Raw genomic sequence first — 26471 nt, 5'->3', positions numbered from 1 at the left:
CAAAAATTAAATTCACAATAAAAATGTAATCGAAAGTTTTTCATTTTTTACATTCAATCAGTAAAATGTGCATGTGCATAGATTTTGGTTGTTGAATTGCCAATAATGATGATGTCTAAAACCTGACATTTGAGTTACGCCCCTTGGGCACGATTCGCAATATTTTAAGAAAGGTTTTAAAAATGTATCCCTTTTTTTTATTAAATCGCTTAAATTAATTACTGTTTATTTCAACAAAATTATTGCATATATTGAAAAAAATGAGGCATTAAAATTAAAAATAAAGAAAAAAAAATGGTAAGAAACATTTGATGAAACATCAAAGTTAAATAAATTGTAAATTGTAAAAATGGTAAGAAACATTTGATGAAACATCAAAGTTAAATAAATTTTAATTGACTATCCAAGCAATAAATAAAATACGTGAAATATAAGTTAAAACTCTTAGATCATTCTATTTCGAATGTTATGCTCATCATCAGAATATAAATAAAGAGCAAAGTGATATAACTGACATTAAATAAGAATAATGAAGAATAATATTTTTAAGTACCATTAGTGTATATAAACTGAATTGATAGTAAAGAATGAAAATAGACGAAAATAAAAAAAAACATGTAAATACAATCATAGAAAAAATAGAGAAAAGGAGAAATAAAAAATAAAGATTACAGTCCAAACTTTGGAAAGTCAGGTACATGTTTATTTATTCATTTATTTATATGTGTAATATATAATAATGTATATCTATAATATAAAGATGAACGTCTGTGTGTGTGTTTCTGGTCACGAATAAGCTCCTGTATGGTTGACTATTATAGAAAAATGATCACATATAATAATAGAAGATCTATCGATACACAGGAGTGGGTATGTTTGATCTGGCATAATGATGGTTCATCAAAATTGTGGGGTCTGCGTACGCACCTGGTCCACAAAGTATGGAAATAAAAAATTAAAAAAAAAAAACGTTTACAAGTGTTTTTGATATGGATGTACATAATAATAGTTTGATAAGTATGTTTTAACTTAAATAGGGATGGTATAATAAAATTGTGAGATCTGCATTCGCGCCTGGTCTTCATAGAATGGAAACAGGCACAAACTTTAATAAAGTCTTTTCGTATATATCTGCGTAAGTATACTTTGATAATTATGTTTGAGTTTGAAGAAATATGGTATAATAAAATTATGGGGTGTTCGTTCGCGCCTGACCTCCATAGAATGGAAATATGTCACAAAGTTTAACAAGGTTTTTTAATATAGATCCACAGAATATTGTGATAAGTGTTTCAGTGTGAACAGGTATGGTATAATAAATTATGGGGTTTATCTATTTTATTTTTACTTTCATCATATTTTGCTTTGGTTTTGATACCCCCAAATTCGAAGCTATCTCTTTACAACCCTTCCTTTTCAAAGCCTATCATACTTTCATAAATCAGAGCCCATTTTCTGTAGGCTGTTTTTGAACCCAGTCAACGACTGGTATTTTTGATAGTATATACATATATATATATATATATATATATAATATATATATATATATATATATATATATATATAATATGTATATATACATATGAATATAAATGAATATAAATGTGTGTATAATTTATTAAAATATCACATATTATTAACATAAATAAAGGTGGGATGAATGGAAATAAAACTCATTCATTTTCACTTAGAAGAGAGAACGAGGAAAAAATGTTGTTGTGCAACAAAAAAAAAGGAGTTGATGTTCTTTTCTATTCTTGGTCTCCTTCGCAACTGAGATTACAACGTTTTTATTTCCGGACAACGTTTCCTATTAAGCTAAGGTCGTTTAAAGGCCAAATTATTTTTAAAAACTTAATTAAATTATTCAGCATTAAAAACGTATTAATAAAACCTTCGTGATGTTTATATTAATCGTAAACTTTTTAAAAATTTGCTAAGAGTTTTCATATGAGCCATTTTCAGAGATCGCTGACCAGAACAAACAGATTGTGTTACCTGGAATCCGAGTGAAAGCCCGTTTCCTTAGATTGTCATTAGTCTTCGCTTCTTTCGATCATAATCTTCCATCGCAATTCAGTTCTCATAACGAGCGGAAGGTCCCGAAAGGGTGCTATTCTTTACCGATTACTCTACATTATCTGGGATGAAATATTCTACAAGTAGCCGGTAAACTCGAATATACACAGGTTTACAAGGTAAGGTTTTTCTTTTAAACAACATATAGCTTCTGCTGGTCGCTAGCTTCACAGCGAGTTTCGGCTATTGTTTTGATAATAAATGTAATTCTCTGTCTTTTCAACTGCTCTAATATTAATGTAGAAATATTTGTCTCATATTGACTGAAGATGATCAATGGTGATAAAAGTTAAATTTACGAAGACAAATGCAACACTTCACCTTAACCTTAATTTTTTAAAGCATTTTACTACACATTACAAACAACTTAGCACCAACTTTTCAAAAGCTTTTTACTAGTAGTAATCGGACTAATATTAATTAATTGATTAATAGTTTTCTGTTAATGGAATTAATTTATTGTAAATCTCGAACGCCCCTCTTTGATTTGAATTTTTTTAGCATATTGTCCGAGATGGAGAGACTAGTGACTCGTGCACAAATCAAGATGTAGCAACACTACTCAATGCATGGACGAATAGTGGCCTTATAAAGCTATAGGATATGATTCAAGCCGTGTATAGGAAGCTTATCATTTTTGCAACAAACTAGAAAACATATTTAACAAAAATAGATACTCAAATAAATAACATAGGTTGTATGAAAGAACAAATCAACATTTACCAGACGTTCACAATGTGCTTTTTAAATATGCAATTCTTTAAAAATATTCGTATTCAGAAATAATTAGTCTAAGATTACGTACTGTAGTATTCTGAAATCGTTCAAAACACGTTAATTAATCGACCTAATTCGTTTAAGTAAATTAATCCAGAACAGTTTTTGTTTTTCATAATATATATATCTATTTATGTAACTTCTGGTATTTCTTGTTATATATCAATATGGATGGATTCATGCCTAAAATAATTAACCGATCATTAACAGTTTTAAAACGCAGACGAAATATGAGTCAGCGTTGGTCTATTAGCTTTTGATTTGCAAATTTTAAGTTCTACAAAATGGAGCACCACTCGTAATCGGGACGTTCTTTCAGTAAAATCAAAACCTTCATATCGAAAGTGAAGAATGCTATCACTAAATGACATATTACAAAAGTTAAGCTTATAAAATCAGTAGTTTGGAACCTGCTAATGCACTCCTGGGGAGGCTTTTTGCCACTCAAACTCCAGTGGAGACCAATGGCCGCTGCTAGCGATAAATCAATGATAAGCGGCTGTTGCGATAATGCAAATTTATTTGCAAATGTTATCAAAAGAGGTGGAGTGCACTGGAAATCTGGGGAGACTTGTTTTCATTCAGCTTCCAGGGAATACCACAGGTTGTTATCAATGAGAAATTCTTTATGACCTGCGCGAAAGCTCCTTATGTGACATGGAAAAGGGCTGTTCCCTTTCCATGTAAATAAGAAGAATATTAGATAAGTGAAAATGAGATTAGGATAAGCCTAGAATCGAACCCTGTAGGCAAAGTTAAGAAATGGAATGTTAGAAATTAAGTCTATTGTTAATTCTTTTAGAAATCTGAATATTAAATATGTCAGTAAAAGAATGAACAATGCAAATAAAATTATATTGTTTAAAAATAGGTTAGATTGGAATTGAGGATTCTTTTGTTTGCCAAAAGATTGTTTGGACAAACATATGAAAAACCACGTGAAATTAGTCACGTTTGAAAACATACTTCTGACGTCATAGACAAAGGACATTTCTCTATTTAGGATACTATGGGTTCGGATTTCAGTCAATCAGACAGTTTATCAGCCAAGAATTGACATAGTCAGGGGAGAGTCCCTTAGAGGCGAAGCGTAGAAGATTAACGATGTAGATCCAAGTTTGAATTCCTTACGTCATCGGCCGGCCGATCAGATGAATAAAGAAATCATTGTTTTAACTGTTGTCTTGTGTCATCCTTCATCACGAACGAAAGGTAATTGTGTTTATCATATTATAATGAACATTGTGTAACCCTTCGAAGATTATGTATCCCCCTCCTCTGTTTTAAGAACTATGCATCATATATCACCCAGTCCGTATTATTACGAAACCTCCAAGAATTGTCACAGTCGGCGTCATGATGTAATATATATAAATGTCATAATCATTCTATATGTGTTATGAGAACGGTTATATACGAAGTCCCCAAAAATATAAGAACAGTATAAATATCTTCCCATCAGAATTGTCATCACCATCTGTTATATGTGCCCCCAATATGAACGCTCATCATCCTTAAATGTGAAACCCCTGCTAATCAACGCTTATGAGCCATAATAATAATAAAAATTTGTTGTAAAATGATTAAAACTAAGGAGCACATTGGTTATGTATTCAAAAAAGCAATAACTGATAACTTTTGTGTGAAAAGTTAAGAAATATGAGCTATATTAAATTAAATTTATTTTTATACAAATCGGCAGTGCAAGATCGTGGAAATATATGCCAATTTAACATTCCCATGAAACTTTCTGTTTGGGGAGAAGCCAGTTTAAACTGTCTAAGGTAAATGCTGCTTCGAAACGGGACAAGGAGAGACGATTGTAAAATCTTTCAACTTATTCATTAGATAGTTTGATTGTCTCTAAAACATTTGCCTCCAGATTTATCGCTTAAGTTAGAATAACATTCGAGAGGTCTTTTCGTTTTAAATGTTTTGAAATCAATTGCAAAACTATGGATTTTTATTACCTTCGCATTTGAGTGTTGAGTTGAATAAGGACGAGTAGCCAGCATTGCAGCGACATAAACCTTTAATGCGGTCAACTTTTGCACAATGCGCATTTTCTCCACACGTGTTTACATCGTAAGCAAAGCAACGTGTTTGCGTGTAAGGAACCGGCGGGATATATTGTTCCAGTTTCGGTCCTGAAAAATAAAAAAAAAAATAAAAAAAAAACAAAGAGAAAACAATTTTTTAAAAATATTTCTTAAGGATGTTTCCCGTTGATCAGCTAGTTGTTGAATTGCTAATTTTTAATTCTTCAACATGAAGGGGTCTCACTAAATAACCGAAGCATTTTTGGAGTGTAAACAACATCGAAAATGACGGGTTTCACTACCAAATGACATATCAGAAAAATTGAAAGTTCAGCTAATCGGATCAGTAGAGTAAGAGCAATTTCGACCGTGCAAATGCACTTCTGTAAAAACTACTAGTGAATAACTAATAATAAAAAATAACTTATGCTACAATGATTTAAACTATCGAACATGATGGATTATTTTTCAAAGAGTAAGCTCTGATACTTTTGTGTGAAAAACTAGCAAAACAGTACCTCTTCAAGCAAAGCAGGACCTCTAAAAAATCACTTCTATTCAAAATGTACATGGAGCAAAATCAGAATTAAAAAAATACTGGGGCAATATATGGGAAGAGCGACAAGATCATAATAGAAATGCCGAATGGCTGAAAGACATGAAAAAGAATTACAACAAATCGAAGAAGGGACAGAGAATGAAATCCGCAAGGAACCCCCCAAGAAAATCCCACGAAAAATGACAAACTGGAGAGCACCAAATCACGATGATGAGAAATCAGTGGCAAACAGCTGTTGCGATAACGCAAATTAATTTGCAAATGTTATCAAAAGTGGTGGGGAGTTCTGGAAATCTATGGAAAACTTGTTACTCAGATTCCAGGGAACACCACAGATTGTTCTCAAAGAGAAATCTCTGATGTTGACTCGTGTGAAATCTCTTGGTGAGCGAATAATAATGCGAGTGAGACGTCAATACTAAGTGGCTGTTGCGATAATGCAAATTGATTTGCAAAGTTTATCGGAAGAAGTAGAGAGTACTGGAGATCTGTGGAAACTTGTTGTTATTCAGACTCTAGTGAAAACCAGATTTTGTCAGTGAGTATGATGATAACAAGTGTAAGAACTCCAAGTGAGTACAAATAATAAAAAATAAATTAAAAAAACGTGTAATTGCACCTAAATCAGCTAATACCATATAAATAGTTCTGAAGCGGCAAGGAGGCTGAAAAAACTGAGACAGGGGAGCACCAACTAAATCCTCACTGAAAGGTTGCGTAGATTCCATGAATAAAGCGTGTTTCTTAAAAGTGCACGCCATTGAAACTCTCTTCCGTCTGCCTGTTTCTCACCTGACTACAACTTGGATGTTTTCAAGTCCAACATAAACAAATTCCTGATGAATCGCCCCCTTAAGTAAGGCACTTTATCAAATCCCAATACTAACGATTACTACGATACTATGCATTGATTACACGCAATAACACTAATCCCCGAGTAGCTTCCGGGCCTTGATATGTGGTAACTTCAATGTAAAAAAACCCGTATAACTCGGATTTCATAAGTGCCTTAACCAGAAAACTGATGCAAACCACATAAATATGATGAGCGCTTATCAAGTTGATCATCCAATTAGAAAGCGACAACAAACGTAATTAACTAATAAAACGTCAAGCAGATTACTTTCAATAACCTCGAAGAAAAATAGCTTTATATCTTTACCAGTCAGAAGAATAGAAAACACAACATTGAGTCTAGCTATACAAGAAAATTATTACAGACGCCAGAGCAAGTTATGTTATAAGTTATTTTACAGAAAACAAATTAATGGAAAATGAGGTGCAGAACAGAAAGTGAAGCATTACAAAAAACGAGCTCATGGTTTCGCTTAAAGATGCACAAATACGTAATGCAGAAAATACACCTCCTTGCATAGTAGGACCTTCTTTATACAAGCGATGCTAACTCCAAAAAACTAAAACTAGCCCATAAAACCTAAGTTTTAACCCTAAACTTTAATCTTAGCCCTAAATGCTAACCCTAGCCCAAACCTAAACTCTAACCCTAATCGTATTCCTAAATCTCAAAAAGGTAGTTTTTAATCACAGAAAAAAAAAATCCTAAACCATAACCCTAACCCCCAGAAAAGTAAGGGTAACCGTAATCCCTAACTCTCAACCCAAACCTAGTCCTAAGCTCTAACGCTAATAACCCAAAAATGTAGTTTTTAATCACTCAAAGAAAATCACCCAACCGTAAACTTATACCCCGTTAAAAATATGAGTTTCTACTTATTTGCACAAAAAAATAAGACAATATTAATTCATAAAATTTACGGTAGGTTCTTGTTATATTTTATTTTATTGTTTTTCTATTTTTTTATTGTAATTATTAAACGATAATTTTTTTTGTTTGTTTCCTAGAATTTTAAAATTTGATCGGCTCTCAGCATATTCCGGCAATTTATGTCATGTGTCGGTCAAGCCCAAGCGGACATTTACAGAAATCCGGTTCACAAGGTCAAATTATGCTAATTTCAATGAAAATGAAATGTTATTACTAAGACATACATGCTCGGTCGCATATTTTTGATAACTTGGGAGTATGATATTATGACAAACAAACATATACGACATAATCCCCCTCTTAAATAGATGCCAATGTCTGATAGAGACACTAATTTCTCAAAAAGAAAGATAAAATGTTTGGGAGGGTGTTATGATGACAAGAAAACAGATACTACACTATCCCTCACAAGAGGAAGTTATATATACAGTGCCGGCAAGAAGAAAGTCCGAAATTGTTATTTTTTTTTAAAACTGAAAATTTAAGCGAATGTAATGTAACTGTTTAAACAACCTATACCTCATTTGATTCGCCTTTTATTCTATAATTTTACCTGTTCATATTTTACTTTTAATTGAAATATTCTAGTCTTCACGTCAATAAAAAAAAATAACTTCAAATTGAGGAGGTAAAAAGAAAGTCCGCAGCAACAAATACACTTAAAACATGCTTAAATTATCGCCCCTAAACTAGTTTAAAATATCCATCAACAGGCAACAAAGCATATCTAATCGTAATTGCTGTTGTTTCAGGTTATACAACGTAACATTTAGTCCATATGCTACGACTTTCTCTTAGTGATCGTCAGAAGCTCATTAATCTCAACCTTTCTGGTTTATCTAATCGAGAAGTCGGCCGCAGATTGAAATGTGATGAGAAAACAGTACGAAAAACTGTGTAAAAGCACCAAAACACCGGCTGTGTTTGTGATGCCCCTAAATATGGTAGTACTAGAGTTACTTCTAACAGGGAAGACAATGCGATAAAAATCCGCAGCCTGAGAAACAGATTTGAAACGACTCCCCATATCCAATAATAGTGTAATCTTGCTAAAAATTGCTCTCTTTCTACTGTCAAGAACAGATTAAAGGAATTTAATTTGCGAGGATATGTTGCAAGACGCAAGCCAATAATTTCTGTAAAGAAGAAAAAGCGATGTCTGAACTTCATCAGATGCAATGAAGATCATGACTCTTCATGTTGGTCAAAAGTGCTTTTTAGCGACGAAAGCAAGTTCTATAGGCTAGACAGTGATGGTAGGCAGTATGTCCGTCGGAGGAAAGACAAAGAATTTAATCCCAGGTACTCAGTTTCAACGCTGCAAAATGGTGGAGGTTCACTTTGGGGGGGGGGCATTATTAGTACCAATGGTCCAGGGCCTATAGTTCGCTTGCAAGGTCGAATTAATTCGACCAAGTACATTAATGTTTACAGAGCATTTTCTACCCTACTTTGGTTGGAATTTAGATGATAAACCCATCTTCATGCAGGATAATTCTCCCATTCACACAGCTGGCAATGTCAAGAGGTTCCTTTAAGAGCATGATATTTCGTGTTTGGATTGGCCTGTATAATCTCCAGACCTCAATCTTATCGAAAACGCATGGCATTCTATCAAGCAACAGCTACGCAATAGTAATATTTCAAATGAGGACCATTTTTACTCACTTATTATTTTACTCGCTCTGATCTCCGTCTGGCATCCATTGAAATGAATGGCTCTCCGCTTGGGGAGGCTCCATGTTTTGACAAGCTTCTGTCTGACCTTTACTCTTGATCTGATATGGAACACGTACAGCAAATCCGTTACTAATGCTGCTCGAAACATGGTGGGATTGTTCTACCGCTCAAGTAGATATCTGACTACTGTTGACATTCTCTACCAGTATAAGAGCCAAATACATCCAAGGATGGAGAATTATTGCCACATCTGGACAGGAGCTCCAAGAAACAGCTTATCCTACCTCGACAAAGTTCAAAATAGACTTCATAGCCTAGTGGGGGATGCCGTTTTCACTCCCCTCCAACCTCTTTCCCACATAAGTGACGTTGCGAGCTATTTCTTCTTTACCGTTATTTTCATGGCATGTGCTCGACTGAGCTCCAATCTATGATTCTCCTTGGCCTGACCTTTACGAAAAACACTCTACTAGCTTAAACCACTATCAATAATTTTCACCACTTTTTATCTGTGCCTAAACTTAAATGTAGATTCCATGAACAAAGCTTTCTTAGAAATCCACGCCTGTGGAACATTCTTCCGTTTTCCTGCTTTCCAACTGAATACAATATAGTCGTCTTCAAGTCCAACGCCAGCAAGTTCTTCATGAGCCATGCCCTTAATTAATCCAATTTACCAAATTTCCATAACTAACGATTACTACAGCATTATTCATTGACTATTGTACACTCATTAACACTTTTTCTCGAGTGGCTTTTGGACCTTGATAAGTTGTGACTTTTATGTAAAAAAGTGAGTTCTCATACAAATCGTCATCAGAGATTGAGATTGCTCACTGATAAAAATTGGTGTTGCCCCCGGAAGTCCGGGATGATTATTCACTCATTAGGAGTTTTCACACAGGCCATCATCAAACAATACTCTTTGAGAACAACTTGTGGCGTTCTCCTGAGTCTGAGTGATAACATGTCTCCCTTAAATTTCTAGTATTTTCCACCTCTTTCGATAACCTTTGACAATTAATTGCGTTATCGTAACAACCGTTTGCCATCGGTTTTTCGTTGTGTAGCAGTCATTGGTCCTTACTGGAATTTGAGTGGCATTAAGTCCCCCCAAGGCCCCATTCCTCTTCGCATTCATCGAGTAGAGGTCTGGTTAGTGCTTTCTCTTCTTCGGTCTTTCCGTCCTCCGTTGTTGTTATTGTTATTATTATTATTATTATTATTATTATTATTATTATTATTATTATTATTATTATTATTATTATTATTAGCGGGACCTGTGGAAATTCCACAGGGGACTCATTCATATGTAATATATTGATGTTGGCATTCTGTACATGTTCAGTCTAAATGGTGACGCTATCATATTATTGTAGCTTTTTTGTTAAAACTGCAAAAGTAGTTATCTAAGTTAGCACGGTAAAGCCCGGTGAAACCCGGTCGTAAAGTGTGCTTACATATAATATTTTAATTCTTGCAGATTTCGTATATATTATTATAGAGCTAATGTTCTATCGATTTTTTACATGTTATAAAGTTGCGATTTCAAAATTTTTTTACATGTTATAAAGTTGCGATTTCAAAAATAAAAAAAATATATCCAAATGACTTGGGTGCAGTAGCTTGAATCGAAACCGAAATAAAAAAAAATATGCAAAAATATATGTATATATAAATATTCATATATATATATATATATATATATATATATATATATATATATATATATATATATAACTTGATTTCTTTCAGCCATAATCGAAACTGAAACCAAAACTTATGAATAATTCTTGATAAAATTATTTACAAAAAAAAAAAACAATGATTTAAGTGCCATCAACTATAGTCGAAACCGAAACCATAATTAATGAAGAATTCTTGGTAAAATTATTTGTGACAAGGGATAGAAGAACATAACAATTAAACGACTCAGATTTAAGCGTGACACACAAAAAAAAACACACGCTATCGTATTAATATATAGATTAATATTATTGTAGTTGTTGTTGTTGTTGTTGCTCCTGCTGCTCTAATGTGAGAAGTTCAAGAGAATCGAAATTAGGTTTCGTAAGAAATCCTAACCGATTAATTACAAATTCCAAGTTCATCGTAAAACGCGTTAATCGAATGACCACATTTTAAGAATATCTGTAAAAAATATGATCTAATATATTAAGAGAAGATGGAGCGAAATATTCTGTCTCGATAGCGACCGTATGGATCTCGTTTAGATAATATAAAAAAAGCAAAACGAAAAAAAAAAACATGATATACAAACGCTAGCAAAGCCTTGCTTATAAAAATGACCCCTTCACTGCATTCCTAAATCTCCCACTTCGACAAGACTTACCGAATCTGAAATTCCGAAAGCATTAGTAATAAAATTTCCTTCCGGGGAAAGGTGCAATAAAAGGAAATAGACCGAAGATATAGACGTTGGGGGAGGGGGTCACGGAAGGAAGGGGGCGCTTGGAAACCATGCTATTAATTTCTTACCATCTTATGTGTTGGCTGACAGGTTTTTTCAGCTTCGGGGTTGCTTTTTGGCCGGATTCCAGATCCACTCATGAAATTCGCAGATTTGAAGACCACGAATAAAATTTAGCCCTATAAGCCGACGGTAAACAGAAACACATGTGTTCAAAATTGCTTACCTCCACAAGGAGAACTTTTCCCGTATAAAGATTATCTCATTGTATACCCCACATTCGCAGGTTATATATCACATGTGGTTTACTTCTCAGGATAAATAACAACTAAGCAGTACGTTCTATATATAACTCGTGACTTGCCATTAAATAACAACTAGCCTGCGTGCCTGGTGTTGCCCGGGTGTTTGGAGTTGTGTGTTGAGCAAAAAAAAAGTGGTAGTAGGCAGGCAGGCTTGAACCCGCACCGCGAAGGACGAAAAGAACGTAAAAAATGTTACGTCTTTGCTGTTGCGCCCATCGCCAAACTTGAAGTGACGAATGTTTTAATTAAGTCTAGTCAATCGAAAAGAGGGGATGACTTTCGAAAATATCGGCGAAAAAAGCGACCCCTTCCTGTAGAAAAGTGCTCAGTTGAAAGTAAAGGAATTAATGTTTTTAGCCAATCTATATAAATAAAACAGTAGACGTATGTGTGTGTAAATATCTAACAGGTAAACTCCTCAACTACTGGTCGCATAACATTGAAATTCTCAGAAAATAATATTCATGCACCAAGGATGGTTTATAGCGAATAATATCTTTGTTTACATGCATGAATAACGCGTACAGATATCGGCAAATTTACATGTAAAATACATTAACCACTAGCCGAAACTTTTGCGCCAGCGCACACTTAAAACAGCATGATGCTAGAACGCTATGCCTTTTTGTATTAATAAAATAAATGAAATACTACGTAATTTCACTCGCAGTTTTGAATTTGTTAATAAAAAGGAAAACGATATATATTTTTATTATTCACTTATCGAAGACATACCTGTATAGCTTTTGTTATTATGTGACCGATTGGATAAACAATTATTAATTACAAAGAAATATTCGGTGTTTTTACGGTGCGTACACTGTAAAAACACCGAATGTTACATTTCAGATAGGATTTCAAAATTAAATTTTTATGGTATCTTTCTTTTTTATTAAACGCCCAGTGAATGAATTACAAATAAATAAATAAATAATCAGAACCCCTTATTATTACAGAAAAAATACTAAAAACATAGCATAAAAATAAAAATAAAAAGTCAATTTAGCATTTCAACTTTTGAACAACGCTTGGCTGAAACCGATGATTGCCGGTCTCGCCCGATCCATGCTTGACGGAAATTCCCGAGAATCCAGGTCAAATTATGCAATAGTACTAAAAATTCCTACGTTTCGAATGCATGCATTTTTTTTTCAGACGTTACATGGAATTTACGAAACATATTTATATTTTATTTATTTATCGATTAGATGAACAACTATTGATACCAAACAGAAACTGACAAATTTTTCCAAATGCATGTTTTTACTCTTTTTAGTTTTTCTGGGAGAGCATTATGCCAACACTAAATACAGGTTTATCCCCACACCCAAATAAATGATATCTAATCAGATAAAATGTCTCATATATTTTATTTGGACTATTATTCTCATCTTCTCGAAAAATTGAGTCATAAGAATGTTACATGATAAGGGCTGTCCCCTTTTCATGTAAGTATAAAAATAGAGAATTTAGTTTAAAATGAAAATGAAATGGCATAAGCGAAATTCGAACCTCGTAATCTAGTTTAGAAATAGATTACGTGTGAGAATTTAAAAATGTAAAGCAAACATTTGTTTAGAATATAGATAAAATATTCAAGAAAAGAATGTGAGCTGTCAAGTTTATTATGAAATTTTAAATTGAAATAATGCAGCTTATAAGATAATGTTTTTAACATATTGAATATAGATTAAAATTCCTTTTGTAGAAATAGGAAAAGTTTTGGACACGTATGTCCAGGACACGTGAAAGAATGCACATGTTTTAACATGCGTATGACGTCACGGAAAATAGAAAGTTCTAGGAATAGAGAAAAACTTTAGTTAGAGATAGAGCAGTCAGTGAAGAAACTCAGAGGGAGTCAGACGTCTGGAAGCGAGACGTCACTTCAAGAAAAAATGTGAAACTTTGAATTCTTGATGATGGAATCACGGCCGTGTGAAGAATAAACCATCAAGTGTTTTTTGTAAAGCTCGTCTTGTGTCTTATGATTCTTATACAAAGGTAAAGTCCAATTGTATTATATATTTGTGTTATATGTCTTTACATACACGTCTCAACATCATCATGTCCTCACTCAAAGAGCTTTCTTCTTCTTCCATTCAACACAATTAAGAAATGAACTTTTAATATATAAGAATCTCTCCTAACAGGAACTATCTCACTAAGTCTCTCGTACAACAACTTATACAACTTCTCTCTCTCCCCCTCTCTCTCTCTCTCTCTCTCTCTCTCTCTCTGAGTCTTACAACATCTCTCACTGTAATAAGACTCCTTCTAAGCATCTCTTCCTAAGACTCTCTAAATGAAACCCCTTTATGCAACAAGAAAACCTTTAACAAATATCTTAGTGACCCCTGTTTCTTTTTGTTTTTTTTAAATATTTTTAAATGTTATTTTAAATAACACGAGACATTTTCCATTTATCATGAAAATACATGCACTCGGTTATATTCGACACTTACTTCGTTTACAGTAGAATAAGTAATTTCCATGATTATGATTTTCATAACAAAACCAAAAACAAAACATGTATTTACGTTCGAATCCTCGACTGAGAAAAATCCGCCAAAATAGTCAGATTGTCGTCTGCCACTTATTTCAGTCCAAACACCGCTACGAGACTATTTCAACACATGAAAAAGAAGCAATCATTCAAACATAAACGGAAGTTTTCTTTCTCATTTTTAAAACGAAATTGAATAAAATTTAATGTTGCTCTAAAAATGAAACTTCATTTATAAAGTTTCGTTCATCCCCACCCCCTCATCGATACAAGTGCCAATCGACATTACTTTCTCTTTAAATTAATACACCTGTTTTCTTGAGATAAATTTCTTTTCTCCAAATTATATCCTTAATTTACATAGCTTCTTCCTTTTTCTTGAAATTATTTTTCTTTTTTCATTAAAATGTTAGTTGAAAATGCAAAATAGTTAACAAGCCCCCTCTCCATGTTAAGAATGGTTTTCTAAATAATAACGTTATTATTTCAGAATGGATCGTATAACGCACAAGTACCAAAAATTCTGTCATGACGGGCGTTTAGGTGGCAAAATAATCTCGAACCCTCTGTCAAATAAAAGGAATCAGACTCCCCTATCACCGTTCTGTTATAAACAGTGACATCGGTATTTCAGACTTGAGTTTAAAGTAAGCAGAACTTCTTTAAAAATCTTTATGAAAACAACGTTTTAAAAAAAAGAATAAACAGTTTTTTATTTAAACAATATAAATCTTTTTATTTTAATTTTCAACAATATAAATCTTTTTATTTTTATTTTAATCAATGTAAATCTTCATTTTTATTTTAATCAATATAATTTTTTTTATTTTTATTTTCAACAATGTAAATCTTTTTATTTTTATTTTCAACAATGTAAATCTTTTTATTTTAATTTTCAACAATATAAATCTGTTTCTTTTTATTTTAATCAATATAAATCTTCATTTTTATTTTAAGCAATATAAACAGAACTTTTTGTATTTTTTAATTTTTAATTTTAACAAATTGAACTAGAAGTTTAGTGCTTAATTATTCATTGTACTGTGCTATTTTAAAATAGTTTTTCAGGTTAAATTAAAGTTTCACGATATCTTTGTTTTTATTGTTAGAGGGAAGCAGAGAATACTTACAAAACACTCCCCACTCCTCATGTTAAGAATGGTTTTTGAAACAATAACGTTATTTCAGCAAGATACATAAAATACATAACTACCGAACTTTTTATAATTTTTAAGGTGAAACTTTTTACTTGGTTTCCACCTTAGCATTTTCTTTTAAAATGAAAACTCTCACTGGTTTTCTGGTATGCTGAAAACGAATATTTTATATATTAAATATTTTAATATTCCGCAAATAAGTAGTTTTTCGAATATTAAAGATTATAATTTTTATGTTAAAAGTGGTGGCCATAGTTGTGAAAGAAAATACACGTGAAAATTAATAAATTTGAAAATAATTGAAAGAAATAGACGATAAAATTCTTAAAAGTCGCAATAGAATACGCGTGCTTAATATTAATTTGTATCGTTAACTCACGTGATTTAATTTTGAATTGTATAAAATTATAACAGTTCTATTTATATTGTTTAAACTTAAACTTCAAGGTTTTCATAGTTTAAAATAATAAAAAGTTCTATTTTTATATTGCTTTAAAAAAGTTTTCATAGTTTCAAATAATAAAAAGTTCTATTTTTATATTGCTTTAAAAAAGTTTTCATAGTTTCAAATAATAAAACTTTCTATTTTTATATTGCTTTAAAAAAGTTTTCATAGTTTCAAATAATAAAAAGTTCTATTTTTATATTGCTTTCAAAAAGTTTTCATAGTTTCAAATAATAAAACTTTCTATTTTTATATTGCTTTAAAAAAGTTTTCATAGTTTCAAATAATAAAACTTTCTATTTTTATATTGCTTTCAAAAAGTTTTCATAGTTTCAAATAATAAAACTTTCTATTTTTATATTGCTTTAAAAAAGTTTTCATAGTTTCAAATAATAAAACTTTCTATTTTTATATTGCTTTAAAAAAGTTTTCATAGTTTCAAATAATAAAACTTTCTATTTTTATATTGCTTTAAAAAAGTTTTCATAGTTTCAAATAATAAAACGTTCTATTTTTATATTGCTTTAAAAAAGTTTTCATAGTTTCAAATAATAAAAAGTTCTATTTTTATATTGCTTTAAAAAAGTTTTCATAGTTTCAAATAATAAAACTTTCTATTTTTATATTGCTTTCAAAAAGTTTTCATAGTTTCAAATAATAAAACTTTCTATTTTTATATTGCTTTAAAAAAGTTTTCATAGTTTCAAATAATAAAACTTTCTATTTTTATATTGCTTTAAAAAAGTTTTCATAGTTTCAAATAATAAAACTTTCTATTTTTATATTGCTTTAAAAAAGTTTTCATAGTTTCAAATAATAAAACGTTCTATTTTTATATTGCTTTAAAAAAGTTTTCATAGTTTCAAATAATAAAACTTTCTATTTTTATATTGCTTTAAAAAAGTTTTCATAGTTTCAAATAATAAAAAGTTCTATTTTTATATTGCTTTAAAAAAGTTTTCATAGTTTCAAATAATAAAACTTTCTATTTTTATATTGCTTTAAAAAAGTTTTCATAGTTTCAAATAATAAAAAGTTCTATTTTTATATTGCTTTAAAAAAGTTTTCATAGTTTCAAATAATAAAACTTTCTATTTTTATATTGCTTTAAAAAAGTTTTCATAGTTTCAAATAATAAAAAGTTCTATTTTTATATTGCTTTAAAAAAGTTTTCATAGTTTCAAATAATAAAACGTTCTATTTTTATATTGCTTTAAAAAAGTTTTCATAGTTTCAAATAATAAAAAGTTCTATTTTTATATTGCTTTAAAAAAGTTTTCATAGTTTCAAATAATAAAACTTTCTATTTTTATATTGCTTTAAAAAAGTTTTCATAGTTTCAAATAATAAAACGTTCTATTTTTATATTGCTTTCAAAAAGTTTTCATAGTTTCAAATAATAAAAAGTTCTATTTTTATATTGCTTTAAAAAAGTTTTCATAGTTTCAAATAATAAAACGTTCTATTTTTATATTGCTTTAAAAAAGTTTTCATAGTTTCAAATAATAAAACGTTCTATTTTTATATTGCTTTAAAAAAGTTTTCATAGTTTCAAATAATAAAACTTTCTATTTTTATATTGCTTTAAAAAAGTTTTCATAGTTTCAAATAATAAAAAGTTCTATTTTTATATTGCTTTAAAAAAGTTTTCATAGTTTCAAATAATAAAACTTTCTATTTTTATATTGCTTTAAAAAAGTTTTCATAGTTTCAAATAATAAAACGTTCTATTTTTATATTGCTTTCAAAAAGTTTTCATAGTTTCAAATAATAAAAAGTTCTATTTTTATATTGCTTTAAAAAAGTTTTCATAGTTTCAAATAATAAAACGTTCTATTTTTATATTGCTTTAAAAAAGTTTTCATAGTTTCAAATAATAAAACTTTCTATTTTTATATTGCTTTAAAAAAGTTTTCATAGTTTCAAATAATAAAAAGTTCTATTTTTATATTGCTTTCAAAAAGTTTTCATAGTTTCAAATAATAAAACTTTCTATTTTTATATTGCTTTAAAAAAGTTTTCATAGTTTCAAATAATAAAACGTTCTATTTTTATATTGCTTTAAAAAAGTTTTCATAGTTTCAAATAATAAAACTTTCTATTTTTATATTGCTTTAAAAAAGTTTTCATAGTTTCAAATAATAAAACTTTCTATTTTTATATTGCTTTCAAAAAGTTTTCATAGTTTCAAATAATAAAACTTTCTATTTTTATATTGCTTTAAAAAAGTTTTCATAGTTTCAAATAATAAAAAGTTCTATTTTTATATTGCTTAAAAAAAGTTTTCATAGTTTCAAATAATAAAACTTTCTATTTTTATATTGCTTTAAAAAAGTTTTCATAGTTTCAAATAATAAAACTTTCTATTTTTATATTGCTTTAAAAAAGTTTTCATAGTTTCAAATAATAAAAAGTTCTATTTTTATATTGCTTTCAAAAAGTTTTCATAGTTTCAAATAATAAAACTTTCTATTTTTATATTGCTTTAAAAAAGTTTTCATAGTTTCAAATAATAAAACGTTCTATTTTTATATTGCTTTCAAAAAGTTTTCATAGTTTCAAATAATAAAACTTTCTATTTTTATATTGCTTTAAAAAAGTTTTCATAGTTTCAAATAATAAAACTTTCTATTTTTATATTGCTTTCAAAAAGTTTTCATAGTTTCAAATAATAAAACTTTCTATTTTTATATTGCTTTAAAAAAGTTTTCATAGTTTCAAATAATAAAAAGTTCTATTTTTATATTGCTTTAAAAAAGTTTTCATAGTTTCAAATAATAAAACTTTCTATTTTTATATTGCTTTAAAAAAGTTTTCATAGTTTCAAATAATAAAACTTTCTATTTTTATATTGCTTTAAAAAAGTTTTCATAGTTTCAAATAATAAAACTTTCTATTTTTATATTGCTTTAAAAAAGTTTTCATAGTTTCAAATAATAAAAAGTTCTATTTTTATATTGCTTTCAAAAAGTTTTCATAGTTTCAAATAATAAAACTTTCTATTTTTATATTGCTTTAAAAAAGTTTTCATAGTTTCAAATAATAAAACTTTCTATTTTTATATTGCTTTCAAAAAGTTTTCATAGTTTCAAATAATAAAACTTTCTATTTTTATATTGCTTTAAAAAAGTTTTCATAGTTTCAAATAATAAAACTTTCTATTTTTATATTGCTTTAAAAAAGTTTTCATAGTTTCAAATAATAAAACTTTCTATTTTTATATTGCTTTAAAAAAGTTTTCATAGTTTCAAATAATAAAACGTTCTATTTTTATATTGCTTTAAAAAAGTTTTCATAGTTTCAAATAATAAAACTTTCTATTTTTATATTGCTTTAAAAAAGTTTTCATAGTTTCAAATAATAAAAAGTTCTATTTTTATATTGCTTTAAAAAAGTTTTCATAGTTTCAAATAATAAAACTTTCTATTTTTATATTGCTTTAAAAAAGTTTTCATAGTTTCAAATAATAAAACTTTCTATTTTTATATTGCTTTAAAAAAGTTTTCATAGTTTCAAATAATAAAACTTTCTATTTTTATATTGCTTTAAAAAAGTTTTCATAGTTTCAAATAATAAAAAGTTCTATTTTTATATTGCTTTAAAAAAGTTTTCATAGTTTCAAATAATAAAACTTTCTATTTTTATATTGCTTTAAAAAAGTTTTCATAGTTTCAAATAATAAAACTTTCTATTTTTATATTGCTTTAAAAAAGTTTTCATAGTTTCAAATAATAAAACTTTCTATTTTTATATTGCTTTAAAAAAGTTTTCATAGTTTCAAATAATAAAACTTTCTATTTTTATATTGCTTTAAAAAAGTTTTCATAGTTTCAAATAATAAAACGTTCTATTTTTATATTGCTTTCAAAAAGTTTTCATAGTTTCAAATAATAAAAAGTTCTATTTTTATATTGCTTAAAAAAAGTTTTCATAGTTTCAAATAATAAAAAGTTCTATTTTTATATTGCTTTAAAAAAGTTTTCATAGTTTCAAATAATAAAACGTTCTATTTTTATATTGCTTTAAAAAAGTTTTCATAGTTTCAAATAATAAAAAGTTCTATTTTTATATTGCTTTAAAAAAGTTTTCATAGTTTCAAATAATAAAACTTTCTATTTTTATATTGCTTTAAAAAAGTTTTCATAGTTTCAAATAATAAAACGTTCTATTTTTATATTGCTTTAAAAAAGTTTTCATAGTTTCAAATAATAAAAAGTTCTATTTTTATATTGCTTTAAAAAAGTTTTCATAGTTTCAAATAATAAAACGTTCTATTTTTATATTGCTTTAAAAAAGTTTTCATAGTTTCAAATAATAAAAAGTCCTATTTTTATATTGCTTTAAAAAAGTTTTCATAGTTTCAAATAATAAAACTTTCTATTTTTATATTGCTTTAAAAAAGTTTTCATAGTTTCAAATAATAAAACGTTCTATTTTTATATTGCTTTAAAAAAGTTTTCATAGTTTCAAATAATAAAAAGTTCTATTTTTATATTGCTTTAAAAAAGTTTTCATAGTTTCAAATAATAAAACTTTCTATTTTTATATTGCTTTAAAAAAGTTTTCATAGTTTCAAATAATAAAACTTTCTATTTTTATATTGCTTTAAAAAAGTTTTCATAGTTTCAAATAATAAAAAGTTCTATTTTTATATTGCTTAAAAAAAGTTTTCATAGTTTCAAATAATAAAAAGTTCTATTTTTATATTGCTTTAAAAAAGTTTTCATAGTTTCAAATAATAAAACGTTCTATTTTTATATTGCTTTAAAAAAGTTTTCATAGTTTCAAATAATAAAACGTTCTATTTTTATATTGCTTTAAAAAAGTTTTCATAGTTTCAAATAATAAAACTTTCTATTTTTATATTGCTTTAAAAAAGTTTTCATAGTTTCAAATAATAAAACGTTCTATTTTTATATTGCTTTAAAAAAGTTTTCATAGTTTCAAATAATAAAACGTTCTATTTTTATATTGCTTTCAAAAAGTTTTCATAGTTTCAAATAATAAAACTTTCTATTTTTATATTGCTTTAAAAAAGTTTTCATAGTTTCAAATAATAAAACTTTCTATTTTTATATTGCTTTAAAAAAGTTTTCATAGTTTCAAATAATAAAACGTTCTATTTTTATATTGCTTTAAAAAAGTTTTCATAGTTTCAAATAATAAAACGTTCTATTTTTATATTGCTTTAAAAAAGTTTTCATAGTTTCAAATAATAAAACTTTCTATTTTTATATTGCTTTAAAAAAGTTTTCATAGTTTCAAATAATAAAAAGTTCTATTTTTATATTGCTTTCAAAAAGTTTTCATAGTTTCAAATAATAAAACTTTCTATTTTTATATTGCTTTAAAAAAGTTTTCATAGTTTCAAATAATAAAACTTTCTATTTTTATATTGCTTTAAAAAAGTTTTCATAGTTTCAAATAATAAAACGTTCTATTTTTATATTGCTTTAAAAAAGTTTTCATAGTTTCAAATAATAAAACGTTCTATTTTTATATTGCTTTCAAAAAGTTTTCATAGTTTCAAATAATAAAACTTTCTATTTTTATATTGCTTTAAAAAAGTTTTCATAGTTTCAAATAATAAAACTTTCTATTTTTATATTGCTTTAAAAAAGTTTTCATAGTTTCAAATAATAAAACGTTCTATTTTTATATTGCTTTAAAAAAGTTTTCATAGTTTCAAATAATAAAACTTTCTATTTTTATATTGCTTTAAAAAAGTTTTCATAGTTTCAAATAATAAAACTTTCTATTTTTATATTGCTTTCAAAAAGTTTTCATAGTTTCAAATAATAAAACTTTCTATTTTTATATTGCTTTAAAAAAGTTTTCATAGTTTCAAATAATAAAAAGTTCTATTTTTATATTGCTTTCAAAAAGTTTTCATAGTTTCAAATAATAAAACTTTCTATTTTTATATTGCTTTAAAAAAGTTTTCATAGTTTCAAATAATAAAACGTTCTATTTTTATATTGCTTTCAAAAAGTTTTCATAGTTTCAAATAATAAAACTTTCTATTTTTATATTGCTTTAAAAAAGTTTTCATAGTTTCAAATAATAAAACTTTCTATTTTTATATTGCTTTCAAAAAGTTTTCATAGTTTCAAATAATAAAACTTTCTATTTTTATATTGCTTTAAAAAAGTTTTCATAGTTTCAAATAATAAAAAGTTCTATTTTTATATTGCTTTAAAAAAGTTTTCATAGTTTCAAATAATAAAACTTTCTATTTTTATATTGCTTTAAAAAAGTTTTCATAGTTTCAAATAATAAAACTTTCTATTTTTATATTGCTTTAAAAAAGTTTTCATAGTTTCAAATAATAAAACTTTCTATTTTTATATTGCTTTAAAAAAGTTTTCATAGTTTCAAATAATAAAAAGTTCTATTTTTATATTGCTTTCAAAAAGTTTTCATAGTTTCAAATAATAAAACTTTCTATTTTTATATTGCTTTAAAAAAGTTTTCATAGTTTCAAATAATAAAACTTTCTATTTTTATATTGCTTTCAAAAAGTTTTCATAGTTTCAAATAATAAAACTTTCTATTTTTATATTGCTTTAAAAAAGTTTTCATAGTTTCAAATAATAAAACTTTCTATTTTTATATTGCTTTAAAAAAGTTTTCATAGTTTCAAATAATAAAACTTTCTATTTTTATATTGCTTTAAAAAAGTTTTCATAGTTTCAAATAATAAAACGTTCTATTTTTATATTGCTTTAAAAAAGTTTTCATAGTTTCAAATAATAAAACTTTCTATTTTTATATTGCTTTAAAAAAGTTTTCATAGTTTCAAATAATAAAAAGTTCTATTTTTATATTGCTTTAAAAAAGTTTTCATAGTTTCAAATAATAAAACTTTCTATTTTTATATTGCTTTAAAAAAGTTTTCATAGTTTCAAATAATAAAACTTTCTATTTTTATATTGCTTTAAAAAAGTTTTCATAGTTTCAAATAATAAAACTTTCTATTTTTATATTGCTTTAAAAAAGTTTTCATAGTTTCAAATAATAAAAAGTTCTATTTTTATATTGCTTTAAAAAAGTTTTCATAGTTTCAAATAATAAAACTTTCTATTTTTATATTGCTTTAAAAAAGTTTTCATAGTTTCAAATAATAAAACTTTCTATTTTTATATTGCTTTAAAAAAGTTTTCATAGTTTCAAATAATAAAACTTTCTATTTTTATATTGCTTTAAAAAAGTTTTCATAGTTTCAAATAATAAAACTTTCTATTTTTATATTGCTTTAAAAAAGTTTTCATAGTTTCAAATAATAAAACGTTCTATTTTTATATTGCTTTCAAAAAGTTTTCATAGTTTCAAATAATAAAAAGTTCTATTTTTATATTGCTTAAAAAAAGTTTTCATAGTTTCAAATAATAAAAAGTTCTATTTTTATATTGCTTTAAAAAAGTTTTCATAGTTTCAAATAATAAAACGTTCTATTTTTATATTGCTTTAAAAAAGTTTTCATAGTTTCAAATAATAAAAAGTTCTATTTTTATATTGCTTTAAAAAAGTTTTCATAGTTTCAAATAATAAAACTTTCTATTTTTATATTGCTTTAAAAAAGTTTTCATAGTTTCAAATAATAAAACGTTCTATTTTTATATTGCTTTAAAAAAGTTTTCATAGTTTCAAATAATAAAAAGTTCTATTTTTATATTGCTTTAAAAAAGTTTTCATAGTTTCAAATAATAAAACGTTCTATTTTTATATTGCTTTAAAAAAGTTTTCATAGTTTCAAATAATAAAAAGTCCTATTTTTATATTGCTTTAAAAAAGTTTTCATAGTTTCAAATAATAAAACTTTCTATTTTTATATTGCTTTAAAAAAGTTTTCATAGTTTCAAATAATAAAACGTTCTATTTTTATATTGCTTTAAAAAAGTTTTCATAGTTTCAAATAATAAAAAGTTCTATTTTTATATTGCTTTAAAAAAGTTTTCATAGTTTCAAATAATAAAACTTTCTATTTTTATATTGCTTTAAAAAAGTTTTCATAGTTTCAAATAATAAAACGTTCTATTTTTATATTGCTTTCAAAAAGTTTTCATAGTTTCAAATAATAAAACTTTCTATTTTTATATTGCTTTAAAAAAGTTTTCATAGTTTCAAATAATAAAACGTTCTATTTTTATATTGCTTTCAAAAAGTTTTCATAGTTTCAAATAATAAAACTTTCTATTTTTATATTGCTTTAAAAAAGTTTTCATAGTTTCAAATAATAAAACGTTCTATTTTTATATTGCTTTCAAAAAGTTTTCATAGTTTCAAATAATAAAACTTTCTATTTTTATATTGCTTTAAAAAAGTTTTCATAGTTTCAAATAATAAAACTTTCTATTTTTATATTGCTTTAAAAAAGTTTTCATAGTTTCAAATAATAAAACTTTCTATTTTTATATTGCTTTAAAAAAGTTTTCATAGTTTCAAATAATAAAAAGTTCTATTTTTATATTGCTTAAAAAAAGTTTTCATAGTTTCAAATAATAAAAAGTTCTATTTTTATATTGCTTTAAAAAAGTTTTCATAGTTTCAAATAATAAAACGTTCTATTTTTATATTGCTTTCAAAAAGTTTTCATAGTTTCAAATAATAAAACGTTCTATTTTTATATTGCTTTCAAAAAGTTTTCATAGTTTCAAATAATAAAACTTTCTATTTTTATATTGCTTTAAAAAAGTTTTCATAGTTTCAAATAATAAAACGTTCTATTTTTATATTGCTTTCAAAAAGTTTTCATAGTTTCAAATAATAAAACTTTCTATTTTTATATTGCTTTAAAAAAGTTTTCATAGTTTCAAATAATAAAACTTTCTATTTTTATATTGCTTTAAAAAAGTTTTCATAGTTTCAAATAATAAAACGTTCTATTTTTATATTGCTTTAAAAAAGTTTTCATAGTTTCAAATAATAAAACGTTCTATTTTTATATTGCTTTCAAAAAGTTTTCATAGTTTCAAATAATAAAACTTTCTATTTTTATATTGCTTTAAAAAAGTTTTCATAGTTTCAAATAATAAAAAGTTCTATTTTTATATTGCTTTCAAAAAGTTTTCATAGTTTCAAATAATAAAACGTTCTATTTTTATATTGCTTTAAAAAAGTTTTCATAGTTTCAAATAATAAAAAGTTCTATTTTTATATTGCTTTAAAAAAGTTTTCATAGTTTCAAATAATAAAAAGTTCTATTTTTATATTGCTTTAAAAAAGTTTTCATAGTTTCAAATAATAAAAAGTTCTATTTTTATATTGCTTTAAAAAAGTTTTCATAGTTTCAAATAATAAAAAGTTCTATTTTTATATTGCTTTAAAAAAGTTTTCATAGTTTCAAATAATAAAAAGTTCTATTTTTATATTGCTTTCAAAAAGTTTTCATAGTTTCAAATAATAAAACTTTCTATTTTTATATTGCTTTAAAAAAGTTTTCATAGTTTCAAATAATAAAAAGTTCTATTTTTATATTGCTTTAAAAAAGTTTTCATAGTTTCAAATAATAAAACGTTCTATTTTTATATTGCTTTAAAAAAGTTTTCATAGTTTCAAATAATAAAACGTTCTATTTTTATATTGCTTTAAAAAAGTTTTCATAGTTTCAAATAATAAAACGTTCTATTTTTATATTGCTTTAAAAAAGTTTTCATAGTTTCAAATAATAAAAAGTTCTATTTTTATATTGCTTTCAAAAAGTTTTCATAGTTTCAAATAATAAAACTTTCTATTTTTATATTGCTTTAAAAAAGTTTTCATAGTTTCAAATAATAAAACGTTCTATTTTTATATTGCTTAAAAAAAGGTTTCGTAGTTTATAACTATGAAAAGTTCTATTTATATTGTTTAAAATTTTTATATATTCTGAGAATTTAATATTTTTATTTATATTAATATTGTTTATCATTAAAAAGTATTCGTTGTTTGAAATTATTTTTAAAAAGTTTACATTGTTTCCATGGTAACATAACTGATCAATTGTAATCCTTTGCAAGAGTTGCTTGGGTTAAAGCATTCTTATCAATCCTTTGATTGCGTTATTGATAAGATCAGGCAGTAGAATTTCCTGTGGAATTTCTAAATTCACTATAGCCACCTGGAATGCCACATCATAACCTGATATTAACGGAAGGAGTCCCAGTTATATTATTAAGAAATATTGATCCACCTAAATTGTACAATGGCACACAGTTAGCAAAACAATCTTTGAAAACTAATGTTCTGGAAGCCATTATAATAACTGAACATTTTAAGGGTGAAAGTGTTAATTCCTCGGATTGCTCTGATTCCTTCTGACATGCCATTTCAGTTCAAGCGTTTACAATTTGCAACAAAAATTAGTTTTGGCATGTATATAAGTAAAGCTCAAATACCTAAAAGTTGTTGGACTTAATCTTCAGACACCTTGCTTTTCTCATGGTCAGCTGTATGTTGGTTTCTCACGCATTGGAAGTCCTGAAAATCTCTACATTTACAAACCTGTTAGAGGTCACACAAAAAATGTTGTTTATGTGCTAGAGGTCACACAAGGTTCTTCAAAATTAATGCTAGAGATCCATTTACCAGTTTTCAGATAGGCACTGGTGGAAACCGAATTTTAATTCTTTCATTACCAGAATATATTACTAATGCCATCTTTATATATATATAGTACATTAAGTACTTAAACCAAAGATTTAACAGTTTTCAGATCGGCACTAAAAT

At 26.4% G+C, this 26471-nt stretch overlaps 1 protein-coding gene across 3 annotated transcripts in view; it reads right to left on the bottom strand.

Moving 5' to 3' along the window:
* LOC145246568 (uncharacterized) overlaps positions 1-26471 on the bottom strand; it is an 896698-nt gene that overhangs the window by 159735 nt on the left and 710492 nt on the right. For all 3 annotated transcript variants that reach the window (XM_080108171.1, XM_080108172.1, XM_080108173.1), the window contains one exon: positions 4827-5003. In XM_080108171.1, coding sequence (XP_079964297.1) covers positions 4827-5003 — 177 coding nt within the window. The remainder of the gene's footprint in view (positions 1-4826; positions 5004-26471) is intronic.

This window comes from Euprymna scolopes, chromosome 24, assembly GCF_053919585.1.
Source record: "Euprymna scolopes isolate OS-2025 chromosome 24, ASM5391958v1, whole genome shotgun sequence".
NCBI lineage: Eukaryota > Metazoa > Mollusca > Cephalopoda > Sepiida > Sepiolidae > Euprymna > Euprymna scolopes.
Note: the sequence above shows the minus strand (reverse complement) of the source record. Positions and strands in the feature narration are given on the sequence as shown.